This window comes from Branchiostoma belcheri, unplaced genomic scaffold (genome assembly GCF_001625305.1).
Source record: "Branchiostoma belcheri isolate BF01 breed outbred unplaced genomic scaffold, Haploidv18h27 scaffold3, whole genome shotgun sequence".
Taxonomy (NCBI): domain Eukaryota; kingdom Metazoa; phylum Chordata; class Leptocardii; order Amphioxiformes; family Branchiostomatidae; genus Branchiostoma; species Branchiostoma belcheri.
The window spans coordinates 137,144-159,574 of record NW_017803909.1 but is presented as its reverse complement, the minus strand read 5'-3'; the positions used below and the strand labels follow the sequence as shown (position 1 = coordinate 159,574).

At 39.7% G+C, this 22,431-nt stretch overlaps 4 protein-coding genes across 7 annotated transcripts; 2 read left to right on the top strand and 2 right to left on the bottom strand.

Moving 5' to 3' along the window:
- Nucleotides 1–38: 38 nt before the first annotated feature.
- LOC109473866 (probable low-specificity L-threonine aldolase 2) lies at nucleotides 39–4,078 on the top strand. 2 transcript variants are annotated; one of them, XM_019773987.1, is made up of 9 exons: nucleotides 39–196; nucleotides 832–1,065; nucleotides 1,247–1,330; nucleotides 1,590–1,678; nucleotides 1,982–2,161; nucleotides 2,525–2,662; nucleotides 2,895–2,950; nucleotides 3,174–3,310; nucleotides 3,663–4,078. In XM_019773987.1, exons 2-9 carry the CDS (start codon nucleotides 900–902, stop codon nucleotides 3,977–3,979), a joined length of 1,167 nt encoding a protein of 388 aa, XP_019629546.1. In that variant the 5' UTR covers nucleotides 39–196; nucleotides 832–899; the 3' UTR covers nucleotides 3,980–4,078. The 2 variants fall into 2 exon arrangements, with proteins under 2 accessions (XP_019629546.1, XP_019629544.1); XM_019773985.1 differs by lacking the exon at nucleotides 39–196 and having other exon boundaries at nucleotides 623–1,065.
- Nucleotides 4,079–5,293: 1,215 nt separating this feature from the next.
- LOC109473867 (6-pyruvoyl tetrahydrobiopterin synthase-like) lies at nucleotides 5,294–7,709 on the bottom strand. 2 transcript variants are annotated; one of them, XM_019773988.1, is made up of 7 exons: nucleotides 7,647–7,709; nucleotides 7,116–7,264; nucleotides 6,817–6,896; nucleotides 6,547–6,569; nucleotides 6,244–6,300; nucleotides 6,045–6,115; nucleotides 5,294–5,796 (listed from the first exon to the last, which is right to left on the bottom strand). In XM_019773988.1, the coding sequence occupies exons 2-7, from the start codon at nucleotides 7,211–7,213 to the stop codon at nucleotides 5,673–5,675; spliced, it is 453 nt and encodes a 150-aa protein (XP_019629547.1). In that variant the 5' UTR covers nucleotides 7,214–7,264; nucleotides 7,647–7,709; the 3' UTR covers nucleotides 5,294–5,672. The 2 variants fall into 2 exon arrangements, with proteins under 2 accessions (XP_019629547.1, XP_019629548.1); XM_019773989.1 differs by having other exon boundaries at nucleotides 7,116–7,279; nucleotides 7,647–7,693.
- A 207-nt stretch (nucleotides 7,710–7,916) lies between these two features.
- On the top strand, nucleotides 7,917–12,382 carry LOC109473894 (WD repeat and coiled-coil-containing protein-like). The gene is made up of 9 exons (XM_019774028.1): nucleotides 7,917–8,028; nucleotides 8,452–8,687; nucleotides 9,000–9,094; nucleotides 9,230–9,453; nucleotides 9,588–9,846; nucleotides 10,053–10,244; nucleotides 10,439–10,570; nucleotides 10,716–10,830; nucleotides 11,203–12,382. Exons 2-9 carry the CDS (start codon nucleotides 8,467–8,469, stop codon nucleotides 11,996–11,998), a joined length of 2,034 nt encoding a protein of 677 aa, XP_019629587.1. The 5' UTR covers nucleotides 7,917–8,028; nucleotides 8,452–8,466; the 3' UTR covers nucleotides 11,999–12,382.
- A 1,098-nt stretch (nucleotides 12,383–13,480) lies between these two features.
- Nucleotides 13,481–22,312, bottom strand: LOC109473895 (fatty acid 2-hydroxylase-like). 2 transcript variants are annotated; one of them, XM_019774030.1, is made up of 8 exons: nucleotides 22,226–22,312; nucleotides 17,863–18,008; nucleotides 17,556–17,669; nucleotides 16,814–16,912; nucleotides 16,243–16,492; nucleotides 15,692–15,864; nucleotides 14,994–15,246; nucleotides 13,481–14,744 (listed from the first exon to the last, which is right to left on the bottom strand). In XM_019774030.1, the coding sequence occupies exons 2-8, from the start codon at nucleotides 18,004–18,006 to the stop codon at nucleotides 14,683–14,685; spliced, it is 1,095 nt and encodes a 364-aa protein (XP_019629589.1). In that variant the 5' UTR covers nucleotides 18,007–18,008; nucleotides 22,226–22,312; the 3' UTR covers nucleotides 13,481–14,682. The 2 variants fall into 2 exon arrangements, with proteins under 2 accessions (XP_019629589.1, XP_019629588.1); XM_019774029.1 differs by lacking the exon at nucleotides 22,226–22,312 and adding an exon at nucleotides 21,426–21,618.
- Between the last annotated feature and the right edge of the window lie 119 nt (nucleotides 22,313–22,431).

Here is a 22,431-nt window from a genome sequence, read left to right as displayed (position 1 = left end):
AGAGCATATCATCTAAGTAGAAATATTTTGGTGTTTGGATGCGTTCTCGGGTTCACCTATAGGTCAATAACCCGGTCCAAGTAGAAGTGCTGCGGCCCACAACGTGCTGGGACGTTTATCTGCAAAAACGCAAGATTCTTGTCGGTTTTCATGCGGGTAACAAGCTCATGTCCCTTCTTTTAGCAGCAAGATACTGGTCAGTATCATTGATTTGTTTTGTATAACCATATAGATACGCTATTATGATCATTCTAGATAGGGTAAATTGTGACCTTTAAAATTCTAACCTACAAGACCTACATACAACAAGTGCGACAATGATTGTACTATGTAAATGCTTTGAACAAGGCAATCACACTACATGAAACATCCAACGCCTTTAATATCGAGATTGAAACGGACGTTGAGGGTTTTTTCTTGGTGACGCCTCAGGGGTGGAGCCTTTTTGTCAACACTCCAATAATCTACGTAACAGTTATAGAAGTAACGTTAACAGTTTTGCTGATAGAACCTTGTAACTTGTAACTCTCACAACACACCCCATATTCCTGGACATCCTCCTCAGAAACTGCCTAACTCCCAATTATGCCTAGATACTCTACTCAGAATCAGATGATTTTACAAACATCCAATGACATGATCACCTCTGTACTCTCTTTCAGGAACTATCTGTCTTGTGCATGTGTAGATCTTACAGTAGTGGCAAGGCTACAGTAGTGCTGACACCAAAGGACATGTTTGTTTGGACTGGAATATCCTGCAGCAGGATACTGACTTCTACTTTGTACAAGACACTTTTTACCAGGAAAGTACATTTAATTTCACTTGTAGACAGAGCAGTCCCTCTACCTTTGTGTACCAGAAGAATAGCACCAGTGCAGCTCTACCCAAAGAGAACTATGTCCATGTACCAAGGAGGTGGGTCGAACAATCAGGAAGATGGCGGTGTCCGTGTTATTGACATGCGCAGCGACACCATCACCAAGCCTACACCAGCCATGCGCCAGGCAATGGCTGAGGCTGAGGTAGGAGATGATGTATATGGGGAGGACCCTACTGTAAATGGTGAGGCTACATTTGAAACTCACAGATGTTTCACAAGTGTCTGATTTGCGAACCACCAGTAACTGAATAAACTTGTAAAAGAGACAATGGGGATTGCAATAGTTATCTTGATAAGTTGAAGAATTATGACAGTTATTATTCCAGCAAGTAGTTAAACATGTTTCATTTTATCCCCAACCAGCTCTGCAGGAAAAGGTTGCTAAACTGTTTGGAATGGAGGCAGCCCTGTTTGTTCCCACTGGAACCATGGGAAACTTCTGCTCTAGTGAGTTTCATTCCATATATACAACAAACTGGTAAAGTAGTCTACTGATAATTAGCCCCAAGACAAAGAGAGATAAAGAACTTGTTTATCTAGCATTACATGTATGAATCCTTCCAAAGTTCATACTGCACTGTCAGAACTTTGACATATTTCCATAGTTTTTACATTGCACCATATAAACTTGGTACAAAAATATAAAATTGCAAAGTATTACATGAGATCAGACACTTTCTCATGGCCTTGTTGTGTTGCTCCTCAGTCATGGCCCACTGCTGGGAGCGTGGGTCTGAGATGCTGCTAGGAGACTGTGCTCACATCTTTATTTATGAACAGGGTGGATCTGCACAGGTAAAGACAAAGCCTTTTAATGGACTCTATATACTGATCCTCATACATCTTCTTCTCCAAACAAATAACAGTCGATAACCTGCACCAGATATCTGTCACCATGGTAACTGGTGCTGTAGCAGACACCCTGTGGTGTTGGGTTACATTTTGTAGCAGGACAGCTAGAGGGTCTGCTCACCATGTTATATATATGTAAAAAAAAATTTGTGTAGCAATAAACAGAACAGTTACTGTAGTCTGTTTAGGCTGTCTGTATCTACGAAAATGTATAATGCTTTGTTTCTTTTCTATCTTCTTCAACAGTTGGGAGGCATCCACCCCAGGACAGTCAGGAACAAACCAGACGGTACGTTTGACCTTGGCGAGGTGGAGTCCAAGATCAGGACCAGTGACCCCCACCTGCCCATCACCCGCCTCATCTGTGTGGAGAACACACAGAACATCTGTGGTGGGAGGGTGCTACCTCTCAGCTTTCTACAAGAGGTAGGGAAGGAAGGAATCATTCGATTACTAGGTGATCTTACATGTAATACTGGTAAAGATTTTCTACCTACAAGTGTTTGTGTGATTGAGGGTTTGTGAATATGAGTTAGTAAGTCAGTAAAAGTTTGACTGACAGATGAGTTAATGAATAAGTCGATGGTTTATTGAGTGAATGATCTTTAAGTTCATTTTTGAATCAAGATCATTCATTCAATAAACCATTGACTCATTCCTAAAAAAAATTTAGCAGGTTCATATGACATATGTACTATATAATATAGGTAAAGAATCATACTTGTAGAGTTTCTGGACAGTTGGAAGTTTTTGTTTTGTCTCCATCTGAAGTTTTTGTCTCCATTGCAGCTGCGAAGTCTTGCTGACAGACACAAACTTCTGGTCCATATGGATGGGGCTCGACTGATGAATGCTGCCACAGCACTGAATGTGCCACCTAGTGAAATCCTGCAGTACTGCGACTCTGTCAGCATGTGCCTGTCTAAGGTACCTATCTTTCCACAAGACTTAACTTGTTGTAATTAGTAACTAAACCAAATTTAGGCCTATTAAGTTATATCTAGGATATTTAAAAAATTCTCCTTGATCATAACCAGGTGACACAACCAGAAAATCTCATTGTTTCACTTGAAACTAAGCCATCACTCAGTACTGGTATGTTATAATCATAATCATTAGACCTTATGTATGTTAGCTAATACAACATACTGTATTTCAGGGCCTGGGTGCTCCAGTTGGCTCTGTCATAGGTGGCAAGAAAGACTTCATAGCAAGGTATGGCTGTTGGGTTGGCTGTCATATGTAGGGTGTATTACAATATGCATCATTACTACTATGTCCAACTTGTTCCATTTGTGTGATTATTTGCTTGCACTATCCTGTACTGTTACAGACTCAACACATAACAAAATCAGATTGATAAGTTCTTGAACTTATATATCTGAAAACCTGTTACACGGAGTTGTTAGAAGGTACAGGAGAATGAAATTTTTGGCAGGTGCGTGCGGCTGCGGAAGGTGCTGGGTGGTGGCATGCGGCAGGCAGGTGTTCTCGCTGCAGCTGGTCTCCTGGCCATCACAGATGGCGCTGCCAGACTGCACCAGGATCACGACAATGCCAGGACCATTGCAGAGGGTAAGGTTACACCACATTGAGTATGGATGGTAATCCTAGATACCAGAAATCTAATGCAAATCTAAAGTAAAAAAAATAATTGGCTCATTTTCTAAGGTTATTGTGCTATGTTTCACACAATAGCATCACAATGCATTACAACATATTTCTGGAGACTTATTTCTACATAATGATCCGTTTGCAGTTAAATTTGGGACATACTGTCTACTTGAGTCATTATTTAATTGAACCAAGGAGGTTTAAAGATATCAAACCTGCTTGATTGAACCATAAACATAGTCGGCACTGGGGTAGAACATGTACATTGTATGATGGACATTCCCTTACAAAAACATTTATATTTGCCTCCCAGGAATCCACAGCATGGACCCATCAGTGTTACAGATCGACCTGAATGCTGTGCAGAGTAACATCATTGTGTTTGAGCTTGTGTCACACGCCGTGACCCCCGGCCAGTTCTGTGAGATGTTAAACACCTACGACCCCAGTGACAGCCTAGACGTGAACGTCCGTGTCCCAATGTACCCTACGGATTTCAAACGTGGGATTCGATGTGTCACCCATCATCACATCAATGCAGAAGATGCCCAGCTTGTGCTGAAAAAATTCCGGGTTGTTGTAAACAGTATGGCTGGTATGGCAAAGAAGATGAAGATTACTGATAAATAATCATAAATAAAAATACCAGCTAGAAAACTGTCATAAATGATCATATATGGAAATAGAAAACTGTCTCAAATGATCATAAATACTAAATTAAAAATAGAAAACTGTCACCACTATTTTTACTGGAAAATGTATCTCCTTTCTTGGCTTGTCAACCTTTGTTGTAAATTCAAGCTGAAGAAAACAGTTTGTAGTCCCAGAAATCTTGATAAATTAAAAAGTGAACTCACCATCTGAGACCTCATACAATACCTCATTACCTGGTGACAATGTCTTGAAAACAAATATAATCTTCCACTGAAACGCATATTGGGAACAGTCAAACAATTTTGAGAGGTTGCCTACCATATGATGATTGCTTGATGATGACCTTTAAAAAGCAAATGTATACATCTGCATCTCAGAGTAAGGCCTACAAAATGAAATGATAATGTGATTGAAGTGTATTGATGAAATCCAGTCTTCCAACAAAACTTTTTGTACTTAGTACTTCTGCAGGTATGGTACTGTAAGGTCATTGTGTCATATTGACAAATCAAGATAATATTGGGAGTGCAAAACTGCAGGATAGCAGTTTTCCACCAAGCAAAGATATTTTGGTAGTTCATATGGGTGAAGTGATATTTTGAATTTGATATTCATGAACAGTCCAAGAGAGACATCATTCAGAAAAGCAAGGAAACCATTACAAATTTTACTCAGTTTACTGCACACAATATCTGATGAACTGTATCAATTGGTTCTTTGTAATATTTGTGGCTTATTTTAAAGGCTCATGGTTATGATTTCTAAATATTTTATCATAGGTAATAAAACTGACTGCATATCAACCACTTTTCTTCTTGATTGATTTTATTCACACAGACACAACTTACACCAACATACAATATCAAACTGTAAAGAGATGTAAGCATATGTGTGACAAAACAGCCAGCCTAGAATCCATCCCAGTTATTGTCACCAAGTCTCTCAGATATTTTAGGACAGGAATGAAAGAGACTTGTCAGCTATAATAGGAATAGATAGCAGGCTTGAGCCAGGCCACCCTAGTCAACATACATGTACTGTATACACATCAATAGCATGTGATAACATTATCATTTACACTAACAACCCTTTACTTCCTGAGTGTGGACATTCACTACCAGAATTGGTATATCTCTACCTGCAGCAAGTGGCATTTTTTCCTGCCACCAACGATTTACATCAAATTTTTATGTGATCCAATCCATGGAACGATTTGAACTGATCAGAAGTAAATAGTTAAAACTAAAACTTCCTTACTAAAATTTTACATTCAAGCTAGAAATAATGGCTTTTTCTGTTGGAAGTTTGAAAACAAAAATCGCAAAGTAGTACATCACTACTTCATGTACATTAAAATACATATTCAAGCAACTTAAGCAGCAGTCTTGTCAGATACATAGACACAATATCAAAATCTTTTGATTCAGTTCTCCATTGGAAAGTACTAGTACTCCTAACCTTAACACTTCATCTTTTACCTGACTGCTTGAACTATCTTAATCTGACATACAAGATATCAAGCTCATATGGCCATAGCAACACAGAACCCTGGACACTTGTCCTAATATGTGTATTTTCTAATGGTACTGTTTGCAAAGTATATCTGTTTAAGCTGTTTATCTTATTGAATACATTTTGTAATCCCCTGCTCCATAATTTTTGTACTTTTCTATTCCCCCCTGTAGCACACAATGTTCTTGTCTGTCTCATGGATTTTGACCTCGTACAATGTCCCGTCTGGTAAAAAGTTCATCATGTTGTCCCATATATAGATGGCAACATTCTCTGTTGTGCTGCAAAACACATTAAACATTGTTAAAATCTATCTATGATGGCCACTGATAGCTATCAATGAAAGAATGTTACATTGAATATATACATTTAGAATGTTACAACTACACATGTATCTGTGTTTAATTTGATTTGACTATAGAGAAATGGTGATTACTGTATGCACAAAGGAATTGCACACTACACAATCTAAGCAAAGTACATTGTAGAGATGATATTGTGAAAATGGAATGAAAGGATATATATTTACCTGACAATGCTCTGGAAATATGGCACATCCTTATCCAAGTTCTTGTGGTCAAGAGGCTCCATTATTGCTCTCTGAAAGGAGTCACAGAATTGTTCATTTGTTAAACTACAGTATAACATAATGTCTTTAGTTTATGTCACAAAGATGGCAGCAGTGGAAATCATTTTGTTGTAAGTAACTAGGGAAATGAGTTGCATACCTGCATGACACTCTTGAGGTCAACTAAGTTCATGGCCATTCCAGTCACAGGATCAACCTAAGAGGAGATTGAAGACGACACCCGAGAACTCTGATCATTACTACTACTCAGGATCAGGAACTGAAGCACAATAAACTACTAGTATACACATGTCGGTCAGCTACAAAGATGACATTTCTTTCAATGCTTGATTATGCTTGTTTTTAAGACACTCCAGTTCTTAATCGTTGTTGGAATATTGCATGCTGCCTCAAGATCCAGCAAGTATCACTTGAGCCATTGAGAAACCATGAATGAACTTACCTCCTTTCTTAATGTCACTTCCACTGCAAGATAAATAATTGGGTTTACTCATTAATACAGCCAAGATACACAGGTAACTTAGCATAGAGGTATATATGCCATATTTAGAAAAAGCAAAAAACTTCAAATGTACCATATGAATAAAATTGCCAGAAGTCTTTTCTAAATAGATGTTGCAATGTATATCCTTAATTTGCAGACATTCGATGTTTTGCTCCTTGTGTCACACTGTTTGTCGACTTTGACTGATGACAACAAAATAACAGACACCTTTGTAGTTGTGCCCGTGTCCATTGGGATTATTGCACTTCCCAAATATCCGCAGGTTTTCTTCGTCACTTAGCTGGTTACTACAATAACACAGACATACAACAAAGTGATTAATGGCTGGAAACATGGCAATTAAGCAATGGATATTAAATTTAACAACATGAAAGAAATCAACAAAATAAAAAAAGGCCTTTCAGAAAGTTAAGGATGATAATGTAACTTCCTTGGAAGAGATACATGTAATCAGATTGATAACATACTAAGACAGCAAAGTAATTTAAAAGACCTGTTGTTCCCACCTGTGTAGCCTGTGTGACGCACTGAAACTCTCTATCCGGCTGAGGTACACAATACGCGGTGCCCGTCCTACAGGCACGCCCCTCAGTTCTCCTGCCATCACCTGATACTGATCACACTCGTCTCGTCTCTGCCTGGCCCACCAGTTAAACTAATGGTGTAAAAACTGGTTGTTCGGTGTAAATTATCAATCATCAAGTGTTAGTGAACATATATGCAACTTTCAAAGCACGTATATTCTAAATCTGTAGCGTGAAACCAATTTACAATGTTATGACTCCATCATTCCAAAGTTTGTTTTGGCAGTTGTTGGTTTTCGGGACACATGTACTAGTCGTTTGTTCTCTTTTTGACGTTCCGAAAAAATTATACCCCTCCCCCTACAAACTAAGCCATATTTCGATTTTGGGTAAATACGACCGCTTTCTATGATACTTGGGTACATTAAGGTCCATTAACGATCACCTGCAAATCGTTTTATGGGCTAAGTTAGTAAAAGGGTTTTGATCACCTAATTAAACGTCTCAACTTACCACTAATTCACCTCAAATTAGCAGACAAAGCAGCGACAAAACAGCAGACGAACAATTTGTGACGGCATCGGAGTGCAAAGGATGCTGACTGTCATTCTACCACGTATATAATATAGGCTATGGGTAATCAAAGGTAAGACATGACTCTAAAATACACATTTTATATTTCGTACGTTTTTAATTGCTACCTTACAATCGAGCTGAAACGTAAGTCATAGAACCTATTGGAGTCTTTTTGGACATGTTTTGATGCGGTTGAAATTTTTAGGTCATAGGTCGTAGGAGGTCGTAGGTGAGATTTTGTTCGCGCGCTTTTTTTTTCAACCACAGCTGTTGCCAACAAGTAACGTACTAGTGGATACAGGATCATACAGGAGAAAAGGTAGGTTGCGATGCGTTTAAAACCTACTCTATAGCTTCAAGTAGTGAACGTTACCCTGCTTGCAAATTAACTGCCCACCCTAAAGCTCTGTAGCTTTAGTTAATCTGCAAAAATTATAGCAGTGTGTAAGAGTCGCCCCCCACCCACCCACCCAGCAAAACATATTATGACTTCCCAGGAATTAATAGCTACCCGAAATTATTTGGCTCTTGTGAATCACTGGGAAAAACATATTGTTTTTTCTTCTTCAAACACATAAGGTCAATGGTGTCTGTTATATTGTTAATGGAAATTGTGTCGTGTACTTTGGACTGACCAAACCCTACTTTATTTTTCATCATTAATTTATGATCTTTTTAGATACTACTAAGTCAGAAGTGATTTTACTTGTTATTAACACTTTTTTATTGAATTTCTTCTTAGTGAGAATACCACACCATGGAGCTTGGTTACGGGAGGCTCCAGAGAAACAACATCAACACTCTCCAGTATACTGTCCACCCTGACCTGGGGCTGGTCTGGGGAGATGGACAGGCCCTACTGCTGACCCCACTGTCCCACGTGGGCAGTCATGTGACCTGTGGTGATCCTGTGACCTTGAGGAAGCATGACAAGGTCAAGACTGTGGCTTGGAGTGCTGAGGTCAGTACTGGCTGCAGGTGAGGCATATTATTACTTTAGAACTACATGTACCCCGGTATGTAGCATCCTAAAGCTAACACACCTAATGATAAAGAGGTTATGTTTTCATCAGAATGCATTGGTTGGATAGCTGACTGTTTTTTTGTTTGTCACTTGTTGGTGAAAGTTAGACGAAAGGTAGTGAATGCTGCCTGAAATGTCTGACTGTTTCCAAAATCATATCCAGTTGCTTGAGTAACTGTTTTATGGCGTGTTTGTAACTCAGTTTGTGAGCCGAGTAGCTCAAATTGTTGTGTGAAGCCCAAACTTTTGCCCATCATTTTGAGTAGGCATCTGGCCGTGAGCACTGGACAAGGGGTCAGCGTGTGGCTGGTCAAGGGTACAGAAACGACAAATTTAACTTCTGAACAAGTCACCCATCTAGGTAAGGACTTTCTCTAGCTAAAATTGACTGTCACATCCTTGCATCATTTTTTTCATCATTGTACCTCTCATAATTTTTTATATCCAATGGACAATTATCAAGGTTTTGACTTCAAATGTTCATTTATCTTCCCAGACATTTCTCCATTGCCACAGGGCTTGTTGTGGCACCCTTCTGAACCAATACTCTGTATTCTGGCACGAGACAAGATAGTTACAACTCTAGACCAACACAGCAGCAGCAGGCCTGTAGTTCTTGACATGTCCAACAGGGGGCATGTCTGCACAGGTGTATGGGTGACAGGCGACAATCCATGTCTTATTGTTGCAGTAAAGAAGAAAACAAGTGTAGATTTCATGGTGAGCCTTTTTACTGAGTAATAGATTTAACTTCTTTGAATGACTGATTTGAAGTTAGGATAAGATACTATCACTATAATGATACATTTGTATCTTAATTCTCCTGTTGTAACATTCACATTTTTCTCTGTCAGGTTTTCAACAAATGGGGCAAAGGTACCAAACCTAACATTGCTGATGCCACAGTCATCACCATGGAATCATCTGTGAACATAAGGTCAATGACCTTAGTAGGCAGTAACCTGGTTGCCATGACAACAGACCTGCCCCTAGAAACCCTCTGTTGCCAAGGTGACATGTTTGACACTTCAGATGGGATATTTGAACCTATCCATAACTCCGATACAGAGGACAAAACCGATTCTGTTGATGAGTTGTCAGCACTATCAACAGGTAAGGTATTCAAGTTCTTTTTACTACATTTGAAGTACTCCAAGATTATCTATCAGTGCAATGCATGACTTTGTAGGTAGTTGGCTGTATTGCCAAGGCTTTAATAGTGATACATTTTGCAGAGCGTTCAATCACACATGTATACTAGTAGTAGCCATCAGATGTGTACAGTTTCAATAACAACCTGTTTGCTTGTGACTTCTCAGGCCCAGTTGACCTGACAGCCCTGTGTGCCACAAGGCGACGTACACCAGCCCCACCCATGCTGTTCAGACTGTTTCCTAAGCCTGCCGTCAAGGAGACAGCTGAGTTGATGCTGTTCAGAGTGGACAGCACAGATGTCAGGGAGCTGAGTAGGGTGGGGCTGAGTAGGATCATCACGCCAGATCTCATAGCAGGTTTGTGAGCTTTTTTCAGCTATTAATAGTATTATCATATATAGAGCATTTTCAACAAGTGTTAAAGTATAATCTGTTGTCACTACACATCTAAGGTAATTTGAAATGACTTCCTGATGGATCAACAGTTGTATGTTACATTCATCACTCTTTTTGATTGGCTAACAGCATTTGTCTTTTGTTTGTATGTCCAGCCAATCCCAGGTGTGGACACATCACTGTTGGCAGTAACACAGCAGACACACTCCAGGTTTTCTCTCTGCAGGAAGGTACAAGATTGAAGAAACTGCAGGAGATCATTCTTACTGATGGAGAGAAGGCCAAAGGTGATGATACTTCTGTTTCCTATATATAGATGGTTCCCGTAGGATTCCTAATAATGAATTATACTTTTGTTTCCATTCATAGATATCAGTAATGGTATTTTGGTTGGCAGTCTGTTAAATATTGTGTTTTGGACATACTACACAGGGATTCACATGCCAGACCAGGGGTGTGTTGTTGCTATGGTAGGGAAGCCCATGGAACAGGACTTTGCTGCTCTTCTCCCCACATCTACACAAGAGATGTACCAACTCAGACTTAGGTAAGCTACACAAGAAGGCTCACTATCTCTAAAATTTTCTTTGGAAAATCTTCCACCTTAATTATTCTCATTTGCCAAAAAAAACTAAATACTATTATGAAACAAGTTTAAACTGTAATTTCCAACACTAGAAATTGGACTTACCCAAATTTCCAACTGTACAACTCCAGTCTTTGTCAAGGAATGAGCAATCCACCCATCTTTGACCTCACGTTATGCAAATAACCCACACCTTCAAATTAAAGACTGTCTTGCAGTTTTCATCAGGTGGTCTTCTGCTATTCTCTCCATTGTATTTTGTGTTTTTGGGTTTCAACAAAAAGGAATTAAGTTTTATCATCTCTATTCTTGATAACTTTCCTACTCGTCCAGATGTTTTGAGCTTGAGGATCTTCAGGAGACATCCCAAAAAGAGGAGAAGGTAGAATTGTCTCAGCTGAGGCTGCCAAATGGTGGGGTTCTTCCTTCACTGTTAAGACCTGGCCATGAACTTCACCAGTCAAAAGCACAGACAAGTGCCTCACAAAACCCCAGGCACCTGCTGCAAGATGTGACCAAACCTTCACAACAAAGTGACCAAACAGTTGAAAATGAGGAACCACTGCGAGGTGCAAAAAGAAACACCTGCTATGAAAGTTGCACCTCAGAATGCTCAGGAGACTTGCCATCTCACAATGTAGCTACTAGGTTAAAATCAATGCAGCACTTTTCAAAGGGGAACGAAGAAGTGATAACTACACAGCATGAAACTGTTACAGATTTAAAACTTCTTCCAAGCACATTACATACTGTGGAGTCATTAGAAAGGGAGATGAAACAACAAGTAGAGAAGATAACAAAAGTAAAAGAAAACCTTATCGCCTACTCCAGAATACACACAAGGGATGCCCAACAGTATCCTGAATATCCTAGTCTAGAAAATGCTGAAGTTGTACATATAGCATATGAGGATTTAGAATTGTCTGATGAGAAGGTTGTGAAGATGTTTTTACTAGATAGAGGCATGTTGAAGCTTGGGGTAGTTCAGGAAGTGTTTGGCCTTAGAACAGTGGAGATGTGTTGTAAAGAGGGATTTGTTGTTGTCTCTGCCAACAAGGATGGCTACATTCCTCTTAGACTAGCTACTGGGTCCTTTATCACTATCAGGGGGGAAAAGAACCAGTCATGATAGTCACCTATAAAACAGTTCCTCAAGCCACTGGGTATGATTTTGGAAACGGTTAGCTTCAGGTAGCATCCACTACCTTTCCTCAGTGACACTGGGAAGATCTCAAGATGAACAAACTATTGATATGCAAATAATGAGAAGTCCAATAGGAAATGAAAGTTCGACAAAGTCAAGGCAAGTCTGACCATTTTCAAAAACATATCCAGTTCCTCGAGCAACTTTTTTTTGTGTGCATCTTATTACCTGGATGTCTAAGCTTCATTGAGTCTTGACATCATCTTACCATGCTGTAACCTTTACAATGAGTTATGAGCCATCAACTAACTTGTACCCTCAAAAATAACAGCCACTATGATAGAGTTGAATCATTCTTTGGTGTCTTTTGGTCATAAAATAATCACAAACAATTTTGTTCCTTGCAAGAGACAAGCAACTTAGTCGTTGTTTTATTCACCAAATTCACCACTGATGTAGAAACAAGCGTACTGTGTGAAAATATTCATGTATAAGGACAAACTGGGAAACATCAGCTCCAATGTTTGTACTTCAGCTCTTTGACACCTTCAACAATATACTACCTACAACTACACAACAAGAAGCAAGTTTTTCTCATAATTATGGTACGTAAGGAATGAATCAGCATAGTACATTTTCATTTATAACTAATATCCACTATATGTATGTGATGTACTACTTATTATCTACTTTTTTCACACAAAAAAGGATACAACATAGCTACCATTCTCCAATATTTCAAATTGAGTCGACAACCATTATGTAGTGATAGCAGTAAAAGTATAGACTTCAGATTGCTAGATGTTAGATTTCAGATACCTCTAAATGATTTATAGCAATGCTGTGATATGGCAGCACTTCCATACAATAAGGCACAAGTATCAATTAGTCTGTACCAGTCCTGGTCAAGCAATAAAAGTTGTAGAAAGTTTAGGTAATCTTACTAGAAAACCTTGTTCCCTGGAGATCTGGTAGAAAATAGGTATAACCAATGATACAGCAGGTTAGCCATCTGTTAGTAATTTCATCAGGTTGGTGAATAATTGAATAGTAAAGTTCTTTTATTCACAACCATTTGTTCTACATGAGCCAGCCAACATTTCAATGACTGCCTGGTTTACTGATACGACTGGAGCTAGGTGTTTCATGGTTCACTGTGCTGTGCACTGAAGCTAGATGTTACTGTAACAGTGCAGTAACTAACTCCTAGCGCCACTGCACAGCAAACTAGTCATATTATCCCTGATGAAGATCACAGACGATCACCAAAACGTCGGCTCATGTAAAACAACTGGTTGTAAATATTAAAATAACTTTACTATTCAGGTTAGCCATCAATACTAGTTCTGTTGTCTCATACGTAAATACCCAACAGTCCAGGTTTTATCTGTTCTTCTGTCTTAACAAGGTACCAGTAACTGGATTTTACAGAAGGGGGTATGAATACACAATCTTTAGTGTTTCTACATCCTTACTCCATAGGAAAATAGTGTGGTCTTATACACTATACAAAAATACATTCAAGTCTATAGAGCTTATCTAGATCTTTGGGATTGCAAAAATAGAAATACTAGTATTAAACCTTGATATGAAGCAATAAGTAAAGGAATGTATATAATAGTTACTATGAAAAAGTGACATACAAACATAAAACACATACACTAATAAATTGTAATGACCAAGCAAAAAGCAATGGTATTTTGAAAATATATCACAAACAACGTAATGCCATCTTTCAACATTTGATATGATTGTCAGTTGCATGCACCACAGAAGCAAACAACAAAAGATCCTGTGTACTAGAACATATATGTAGGATCTCTTAGATATGTAATCCACTGCACTAGGGAATTTAATGCCCCTAAAAGAGAGGCATGCATCCACCATAGGTAAATCTCACAAAATCTCAACATGTATGTCTACCATTAAAGATACATGACTGCACATAACTATGACAAATAACAAGAAATCAGCTCACAATGCTATTGGCTAGTTTTGATATAGATATATATTGTGAGAATTGAATAATTTATCTATACTGTAAAATAGATATTAATGATATGTACATTCTTTTTTGTGAATTAAGGGCACTTATTACTGCAGCTTGTTCAATTATATAACAATTTTTACAGTAGATTAACTAAGTATGATATGCAGCACACTCTACTTGTCCAGAAGGCTCTTCCCCATTGAGAATTCAGGTGGGCTTAAAACACTTTCTGTGACACAGTCCTTTTTGTTGTCTAGTTTTTCAGTTTCAAAAATTTCAGAGCACCATAACTCTTCAAGAATCTAATGATTATCGGATGTTTTACAAATGCATCTTTCAAGCAATATCCACTACTTTTCCTCAGTGACTAAGGGAACCTGTAGTTGAACAGGTATTAATCCAAAAACTATCCAAAACATAACATCCCTAGTATGTTTGAACACAATATCCTTAGATCACCTTGATGTACTGTGGTTCGGAGTTGTTTGGACGAAAGTGTTGTGTCCAGAATCATGCTTTATCCAGTACAAAAATGTACCATGGTCAGAAGACAGTCTTTTAGGGTTAAATCATTTCATACATCAAGGGATGGTGTGGCTAGGGCCCCAAAAAAGGTTCTGACTTCCCCCTGAACTCTTCAATGGAGCAGCCTTTACTGGACACTCACACAAATCTCTCCTCAAGAGCCAGGAATGAGGGTTCCAAATGGACGATCCCAGAACTTGCTAGAAATACCAAAACCTATCAAAAGAAATTAGAAAAAAAATTATTCATTACTGCATTATCAGAAATCATGGTTCGTCAAATCAATAAAACAAACATTAAGAGAACAACTGATATCACAAAATCTGAAAATGCCTTAAAGTTAAATGTTGTAGATATTCTGAATGAAACTATCAGCCCCTGTCAACTGTTATTAGAAAGCATGGTTCATCAAATGAATAAAACATTATTCTGGATGGAAATATGCTATCAGCCCTGCCAACTGACCTGTCTCCTGATGTAAGAAGTGATGTTTGGCATGGTATGACTTCAGTCTGTGGAAATAGGAGTTCTCCTTGGGTGAACCGTGGTGCAGGTAGTAGTGTGTCAGGTCGTAACACACATAACCACACAGCTTCCCGGACACTAGCGCGTGCACCAAGGCACGGGGCAGCAGCAGCGAGTACAGGAGGTAAAACAGCGTCACGAACACGGAACACGGCACGGGAGGGAACACCAGACGTCCAGGGTCAAATGGCACCTAAAAAAGAACATGAAAAAAACAAACATGTTTGATTATTGTTCAGTAGGACCAACGTCGGGTTGAAGTATTTTTTTTCTGGATACCTGCCCTGGGTCGGTAATTTAAAATTACCTGCAGAGAAATTTGACTCGTACTGCTCAGATTTAGAAAGTATGAATAATACTAAAAAATGTTCATAACAGTTAATGCAGCAAATAAAATCCACATACACCTGATATAAATCCAGTACATGGACTTAAGTCCACTGCAGGTTAGGTGCATGTAGATATCAGAAATACAGAGCTACAATTTTACCTGTACTAAACTGCATAATATTATGCAAAGTGGTATTTCCAGCTCTGTACTTTGAATGCGTCATGATTAAGAAATATTTGTCATGTAGTAATAAAAAATAATCTCTTTCCAAGTTGAAATTACAACACTTTATACAGCTGTTGCCCACCTTATGGTGTTGTCCATGTAGTAAGAAGTGTGCGATGATCAGGCCAGGTGAACTGGTCACGGCTTTGGAATGGAACAGGAAGCGGTGTAAACAGTACTCCCAGAATGTCCACAACATCACACCAACAGCAAACACCACCGGGAACAGGGGCACTGGGGCTGTAAACTTCAAGGCTAAACAAAACAAGAAAATCAAACATTAGAGTATGCTTTTTTTTCAATTTTAAACATTAAACATAAGAATTGAATTTGGTCATGTTAAGAACAACAATTTCGACTAAAGATTGATTAATATGAGATGGAGCGCTTATTTAATGATTTCAGTCAGAATAGACTGAAAATTGTAGAATCTTTCAATCAAAATTTAACAAAGAATAAAACCTTCAGAAAATTCCTGGACCTTATAAACTCTGGGACAAGATATTTCCCAAAAATTTATTCACCTGTTCCTTTTGGCCAAACCTGTTCACAAAGTAAAATCGTGAAAATTCATCCAAAACATTTTGAGTTGTCTCGTTTGCAAACAAACTGGGTAAAACTGACGAGACTGACCACTGCATGTTTGTGTGAAGACCTGCACCTGGCCCTGATGTAGCTCCACGACGCTCGTGAAGGCAAAGTACATCGCTAGGGGCAACCACAACGTTGGCACCAGGAACCACGGGCATCGAGAAAAGAACTCGCACACCTCGGAGTGGAAGAGTCGGTACGGTTTCTCCACGGGATAGTGAACCCACTCGTCGTAAAGGTCACCAAGCTGCCCTACCTGCCCCAGCAGTGGTTTGTTCCAGTCAATAAGACTCTGTGGTACAAAGGAAACCATGCAGTTAAATATCTGTGTAATGTTACTAGTAATTTTCTGTTTGTAATGTCAAGAGGATACATTTTCTAACCGCTTTGTTGATAGAATTTCCACAATGATATGATTATCATTATTGTGCCAACAACATTGTCAAAGATGATCGTAATATAAAATGACATTACAACAATCTAAAACTTGAAAATACAATAATTCTTTCTATTCATACGACTAGAGACCCCATATAATACCCTTCACACCCATTCTAATCCATTCAAGCATGTCACTCCATTCAACCAACCATATTCATTCTTTCATGATTACCTCTATCTCCATTTGTCTGTTACTGCAGCCAAGAGAAGGTATTCTGCCATTGGTTACTTTGGAGCTGCCATGTTGTAGATCTGCTCTGTGCCTCCCATTCTGAACAAATACAGGAGAACAGTGTTTATAGTACATGTGTGTATATTGCTATTACCATTGCTTTTAAGAAAATATTTCATTCTTAGCAAGATATATGAGCTTGTTGCTGTTAAAGTACATACCAGTAACTGGTTGATCCCACAGGAGATAACATGATCTCCCTCCAAAACACTTTAATAACCAAGCCCAGTTAACATGTACGTCATCATCAGTGGCACAGCAACAACAGCTTTTTAATAATTCAAAACATAAATCAGTCACTGGCTTCCTTTATGTGTTTTGCACACAAACAAAAGAATCCAAATCCGAGAGACAATAGAAACGTTTTTTATTATTTGAGATCATAACAAATGCTTGTCGGCTGCTTATTTATATCCATTCATTGTGGATAAAGAAAAGCCAATCTACTGTAGTATCACTAGGTAAAGCAATATGGTAATTCTATACAAACCAATCTATATAAAAAGACCATTACTACTTTTGATTATATCAAATGTTTATTGTATACACTATCAAAGTACATGTATTATTGCATAATGGGGTTCTATCCAGTGGTTGGTACTAAAATCTGTATCTACAAATATTTTATCTGTGCATTTTGTGTGCTAGCATCAAATCCTTGAATCTAATGAAGAATGCATACCTCTCTGTGATGAACCTTGACATTGCCGTTAGTATCAGCAGCTCCTCCTTCCTCTTCTACACAGTACTGCGACAGCATGGAATAGGCTGCTGGGGAATGTCTATGGAGAGGGCCCTGTGAAAAACAGACTTGACTTAATTTTGCATCTCAGGTTTATGGTGAAGTTATACACTATGCATAATTTAAATATGACAACAACAGTTTTTTTCTTCTTATCACTCTAGTAACAGGGGCCAATACAGAATTAATAATGAACATGATATATATAGCATTTGCAACTTTTCAGTATTAAAACTTTCATCATTACCTTCATGACTGCTGTGATGTCTTGACCTTGATATCTCTGCAGTACCAACTTCCCTCCCGGGTGGCGCTGTGCAAAATCAGTGACATCATAGTGCTTCCCATCATGCACCAGTCGGAGCCTTCCATCTGACTTGTTTTCACACATTTCTGAAACACAAGACATGACAGGTGATTTACTAGGAAAAAAGTCATATGATATCTTAACACTGGCAAAGTAGCTCATCTGTGTTTGATTCCTAATTATTTCTTCAGGGTTGGTCAACTTAGTCAGTAACAAATCTGTAGCTATGTAGCTGATAAAACTGCCCCTTGGCGTAGCATACCAGCTTCGCAGGCACGCAGCATGGCGGCAGCTGACTTTACTACACCAAATGACTAGATACAGTTAATGTTGTCCAGTGGAAACAAGGAAGTGGAAAGGCACTAAAGATAAAATTAGTGAGTGGTGTGATAAAATAGGGCAAGGCAAAAAGTTCCACTCCAGAGGCATTGCCAGAAAAGCAGGCAGATGCATCCATGAAGGCCCATAGTCTAATCCTGTTGTGAATGCCATGACTTGTTTAGCTTGGCCTGTTGAACTCCAGATTATTGCTGAACAACAAAGGTCTTCAATAATGCTAGTCTAAGCTGGTGGGACAACTTTGAACTCAATCCCCAGAAAGAGTACTTCAATGCTGCCCCTGTCTTCTACATTGATAGTGATACTAGTGATAGCACCAGCCAGGAAAAATCTCACATGGCTACTGATTAGACATACTGACTGAGAATGTTGAACAACTTTTGCCAATAAGAGACCAAATATACTTTTTAACTAGATACAGTTCCTGCTGGCCACCCACAGGGATGTTTGTGGGAGGAAATAAATTAAAGATACATGTCACACATTTAAATATAGTTATTATAATGATAGGGATAGCCATGAATATTTTAGGTGTCTGTCAACTTAATGGCATTGTGTACATATCCTTACCTCTGTGTCATAGTGACGATACATACAGAACTGTTGCACAATAACATATTCTCGTTTTTTCTTGCATGTTTATTTTCATTACCAGTACTAGTGGAATAAGATGGGTAGGGGACATTAGGACTATAAAAACACCAAAAGAAAAGAAATATTCAGTTGACTGAATGGGCAGTTTGACATCAAAATGAATATTCTTATACATATAACAGGAATCTTATATCTTTAATAATACTTCATCCTTCCCCCAAAACCAAGAAGTATTTACAGGAGCTGGCTGAAGTCAGTAAATAGAAGAGTACTACCAGGCTAGTTTCCAATGACAACAGTGTGCCTACAGCCCTACGCTATTCCCTAAATAAACATGATTAGCATTCCTTTCTGGAAAGGGTAAGTAGTATGCCATGCAAACATAGAATTCCCACAATTCCCATTAAAGGGGGCCCCCAAGCCCTTTTCCGTAGAGCGTAATCGGCCGTTTTAATTCTACGTAGAGCGTAGACGGACCCTCTAATTCAACGTAGAGCGTAATTGGCGCATTTGGCGTAGAGCGTAATTCGCTGTTTTAATTCTACGTAATGCGTTGTAGCTATCGGAAATTAACCGTAAAGCGTAATCGATTAATTGTGCGTAGAGCGTAATCCAAGCCGCAAACGGGAACTCGAGGCCTGAGCCCTCGCAAGTTCCGGGTTGTCGTGGCGCTCGAGGTCTTTCTTGCTCTACCCCCTTCTATACAATCGAACAATCCACTAGACTTGTTCCCAGAGCCATACACAAGAACAAGGCAACACATGGGAATGATCCCACACTGCGCTGGGTACGAGATTGACCTTACCATCGGTGACGTACAGGAGGACCATTGGCCAAACGCCACAGATGGCCACAGATGAAGAGGGTAGAAGGCCTTAGAACCACATGACTTGTAAGGCCCAATAGGGGCCCTCAAGACGTTTCTTAGCGGGAACATCATTGCTGATCAATGGCCAGGGTAATGGAGGACACTCCCGAAAAGAGCAATGTCATCCCCGTCATTGTGCGGGTGATGGGTAACGCGGGACCGTCAGCAATCGGCAGCTGAGTCGTTTTGACAAATTACGCTGTATTGTTTGCGGCCTTTTCTACCTTCGGACGACAAGCCCACAAGGCTCAAAGGTCCACTTTTTGGTCCACTTTTTATCTAAAGGTCCAAGACTTTTCTTTAAAAGACGGACTGATTCGTGTAACCAGCAAGGCTGGAATCCGTCGTAGGAAAACGGCTCACTTTGTCATTGAAAAAGTTATCTCTGATTTTTTCTTTGAAACCCTCTAAAAACGCAGGAAATGCCATTTCAGAAGGTTCATTTTTCAAAATTTCCCGGGGGAGCATGCCCCAGGACCCCCCTAGGAACCTCGCGCATACGGCGCTCGTTTGTCCACCCCTTCATAATCCTGGCTACGGCCATGTTACCTCCATTCACAGATCGCCCTCCGATCTTCGGGCGATCGACTCGCGGTCAAGTTGGTACTTGCGGTAATACTGAATACCCCGTTTTGTATTCCATACTTTCAATGTATAAGGAAGTGACCGCCGGTTACTACTTTTAATTCAAGTTATGTCACCTCTACATGTGATAAATCAAAAGGTTTTCACGCAAACATGCAGTTGCTAGGTGATTGAGTTCTGCATAGTGCGTTCGGAATCTTTCGAATTTAGCGTAGAGCGTAGAGAGGCATCCGGAATTCAGCGTAATACGTAGCCGGCTCTCAAAATTTAGCGTAGAGCGTTGTCGGGACCCCCCCTTGGAGGCCCCCATTAAATAGGGGATTTGTAGTTTCCTTGAAAAAAATTCAGTTTGTACTCATTAATATTTTAACCACCTGTAATATTATACATGCGAGGGGAGGGTATAGGTACAAGTAGGAAGACTCCACACAACTAATTATCTTGACAAGACAACTTAATAGCACTTAATTTCCCACTTAATTTCTTAATTGGTCCAGAAACCGTCTGTCCTGGACGCAAGTTTACCATATCAGTGGTGAACGTAGACTTGGCCTAATGATTCAGACCCTGCTAACCTCACGTACACCCAAGAAGGTTATATGGTTATATATGGATATATAACCTTAGTGCCAAGTACAGGGCGTTGCTGACGAATAAATACTGGGGCTTTATTTATAGTCAGTCTACTCCTGGTGGTAACATCGTTACAGGAAACATTACAATACAACTTACAAGACATTCATGTAAATGAGAGGTATATTCTGTAGACTACTTGGAGCATGACTCGTCACGCAAGGGCGCACGATAGCTCTCCTGTGTAGCTAAGATAATTGGACCAAAACAGACAGGTTTGATCACAAGCTCTACCCATAATATCAGTTCGAACGCTCCCCAAAGCTTCAAAAAATTGCAATCGTCCGTTGCATCGCCGCAGATAAGGGAAGTATAGCAACATTGGACATTACATAATGCTGTCGATAGTTGTTCTACTGGTCAAAGCTGTCAACCAAGACAGCCTTCTTTGTCAGAAACGTCCACGTAACCATGCCCGTGTCTCTTTCAGGAGTTATCGACGTAGTACTACGGAGAATTTCGAACCAAGGATAACGTTACCAACCTCCAAGAGAGTCCAGAAAAGATGTCGTGGCACTGGTGTACAGTCGTCGGAGACATTGAGAGGTGAAGTCACGTGGGGAGTATTACTACTGTCTAGCGTTACATGGTTGTGTGTCTACCTGTGGAGATCTCTACACACCTTGTCACGCCCCGCCCGGCCAGGCGATACACCGGCCTGACACCACACCTGACCCGGAAGTGATGGAGATGAATGGAGTGGAACATACCATTCTTGCGAACGGGGAGGGGAATAAACTAAACCGGACAAATAAATAAAACTAATGGGTCATCGCCGGAAACTACCTTAATAGGGCTATGAAATATATATGAAATATATATCCAGACATAACGTTTTTCATAATTTGTCACTGACATAGTCCCTCGCAGACATGTCTGATGATTCGTCATGACTACTGATATATAAACATACCAACATACCATCAACCGGCCATGCGACATCATGATGTGTGCGTTGGCAGGGGAGCCAACTACGGTGTATTCAATGGTGACAAATTCAAAAGGGGCGGACAAAGCAGCACAATGAAGTGCTAGTATTTGGGCATAAACTCTGTGATTTTGGCGTCCTCAATGGTACAGCTAGTTCCTCTATTTCGGACAACATCATCACATAAAGGTAGCACTGTAACGCGGTTTCAATCATCATATTGCTGTAGTACATGTACAGAGACATGACATCCTAACTTAGGACCATCTGATCATATCCGATCAGTTTATAATGAGAAGTACACACTAGCGGCCAGAGCTTTTATACATAAGGTTCCAGTTAAAAAAAATGCTCACCTTAACGTTGCTGTATTTCCTGTTGCCGGTGTCTGCCTCCCACCTGTACCTGACACGGTGCGACACACCTGTTAATGGGTGAGACGTGTCTCGTTATAGGGCAAACAATACTCGCGCGGTCTGCTTGTTAGCCAATAGGAATCAATGAGAACGAGAAGTGAATTGAACCGTCACACACACCCTTTATTGGCAATCTCCAAGCAGAT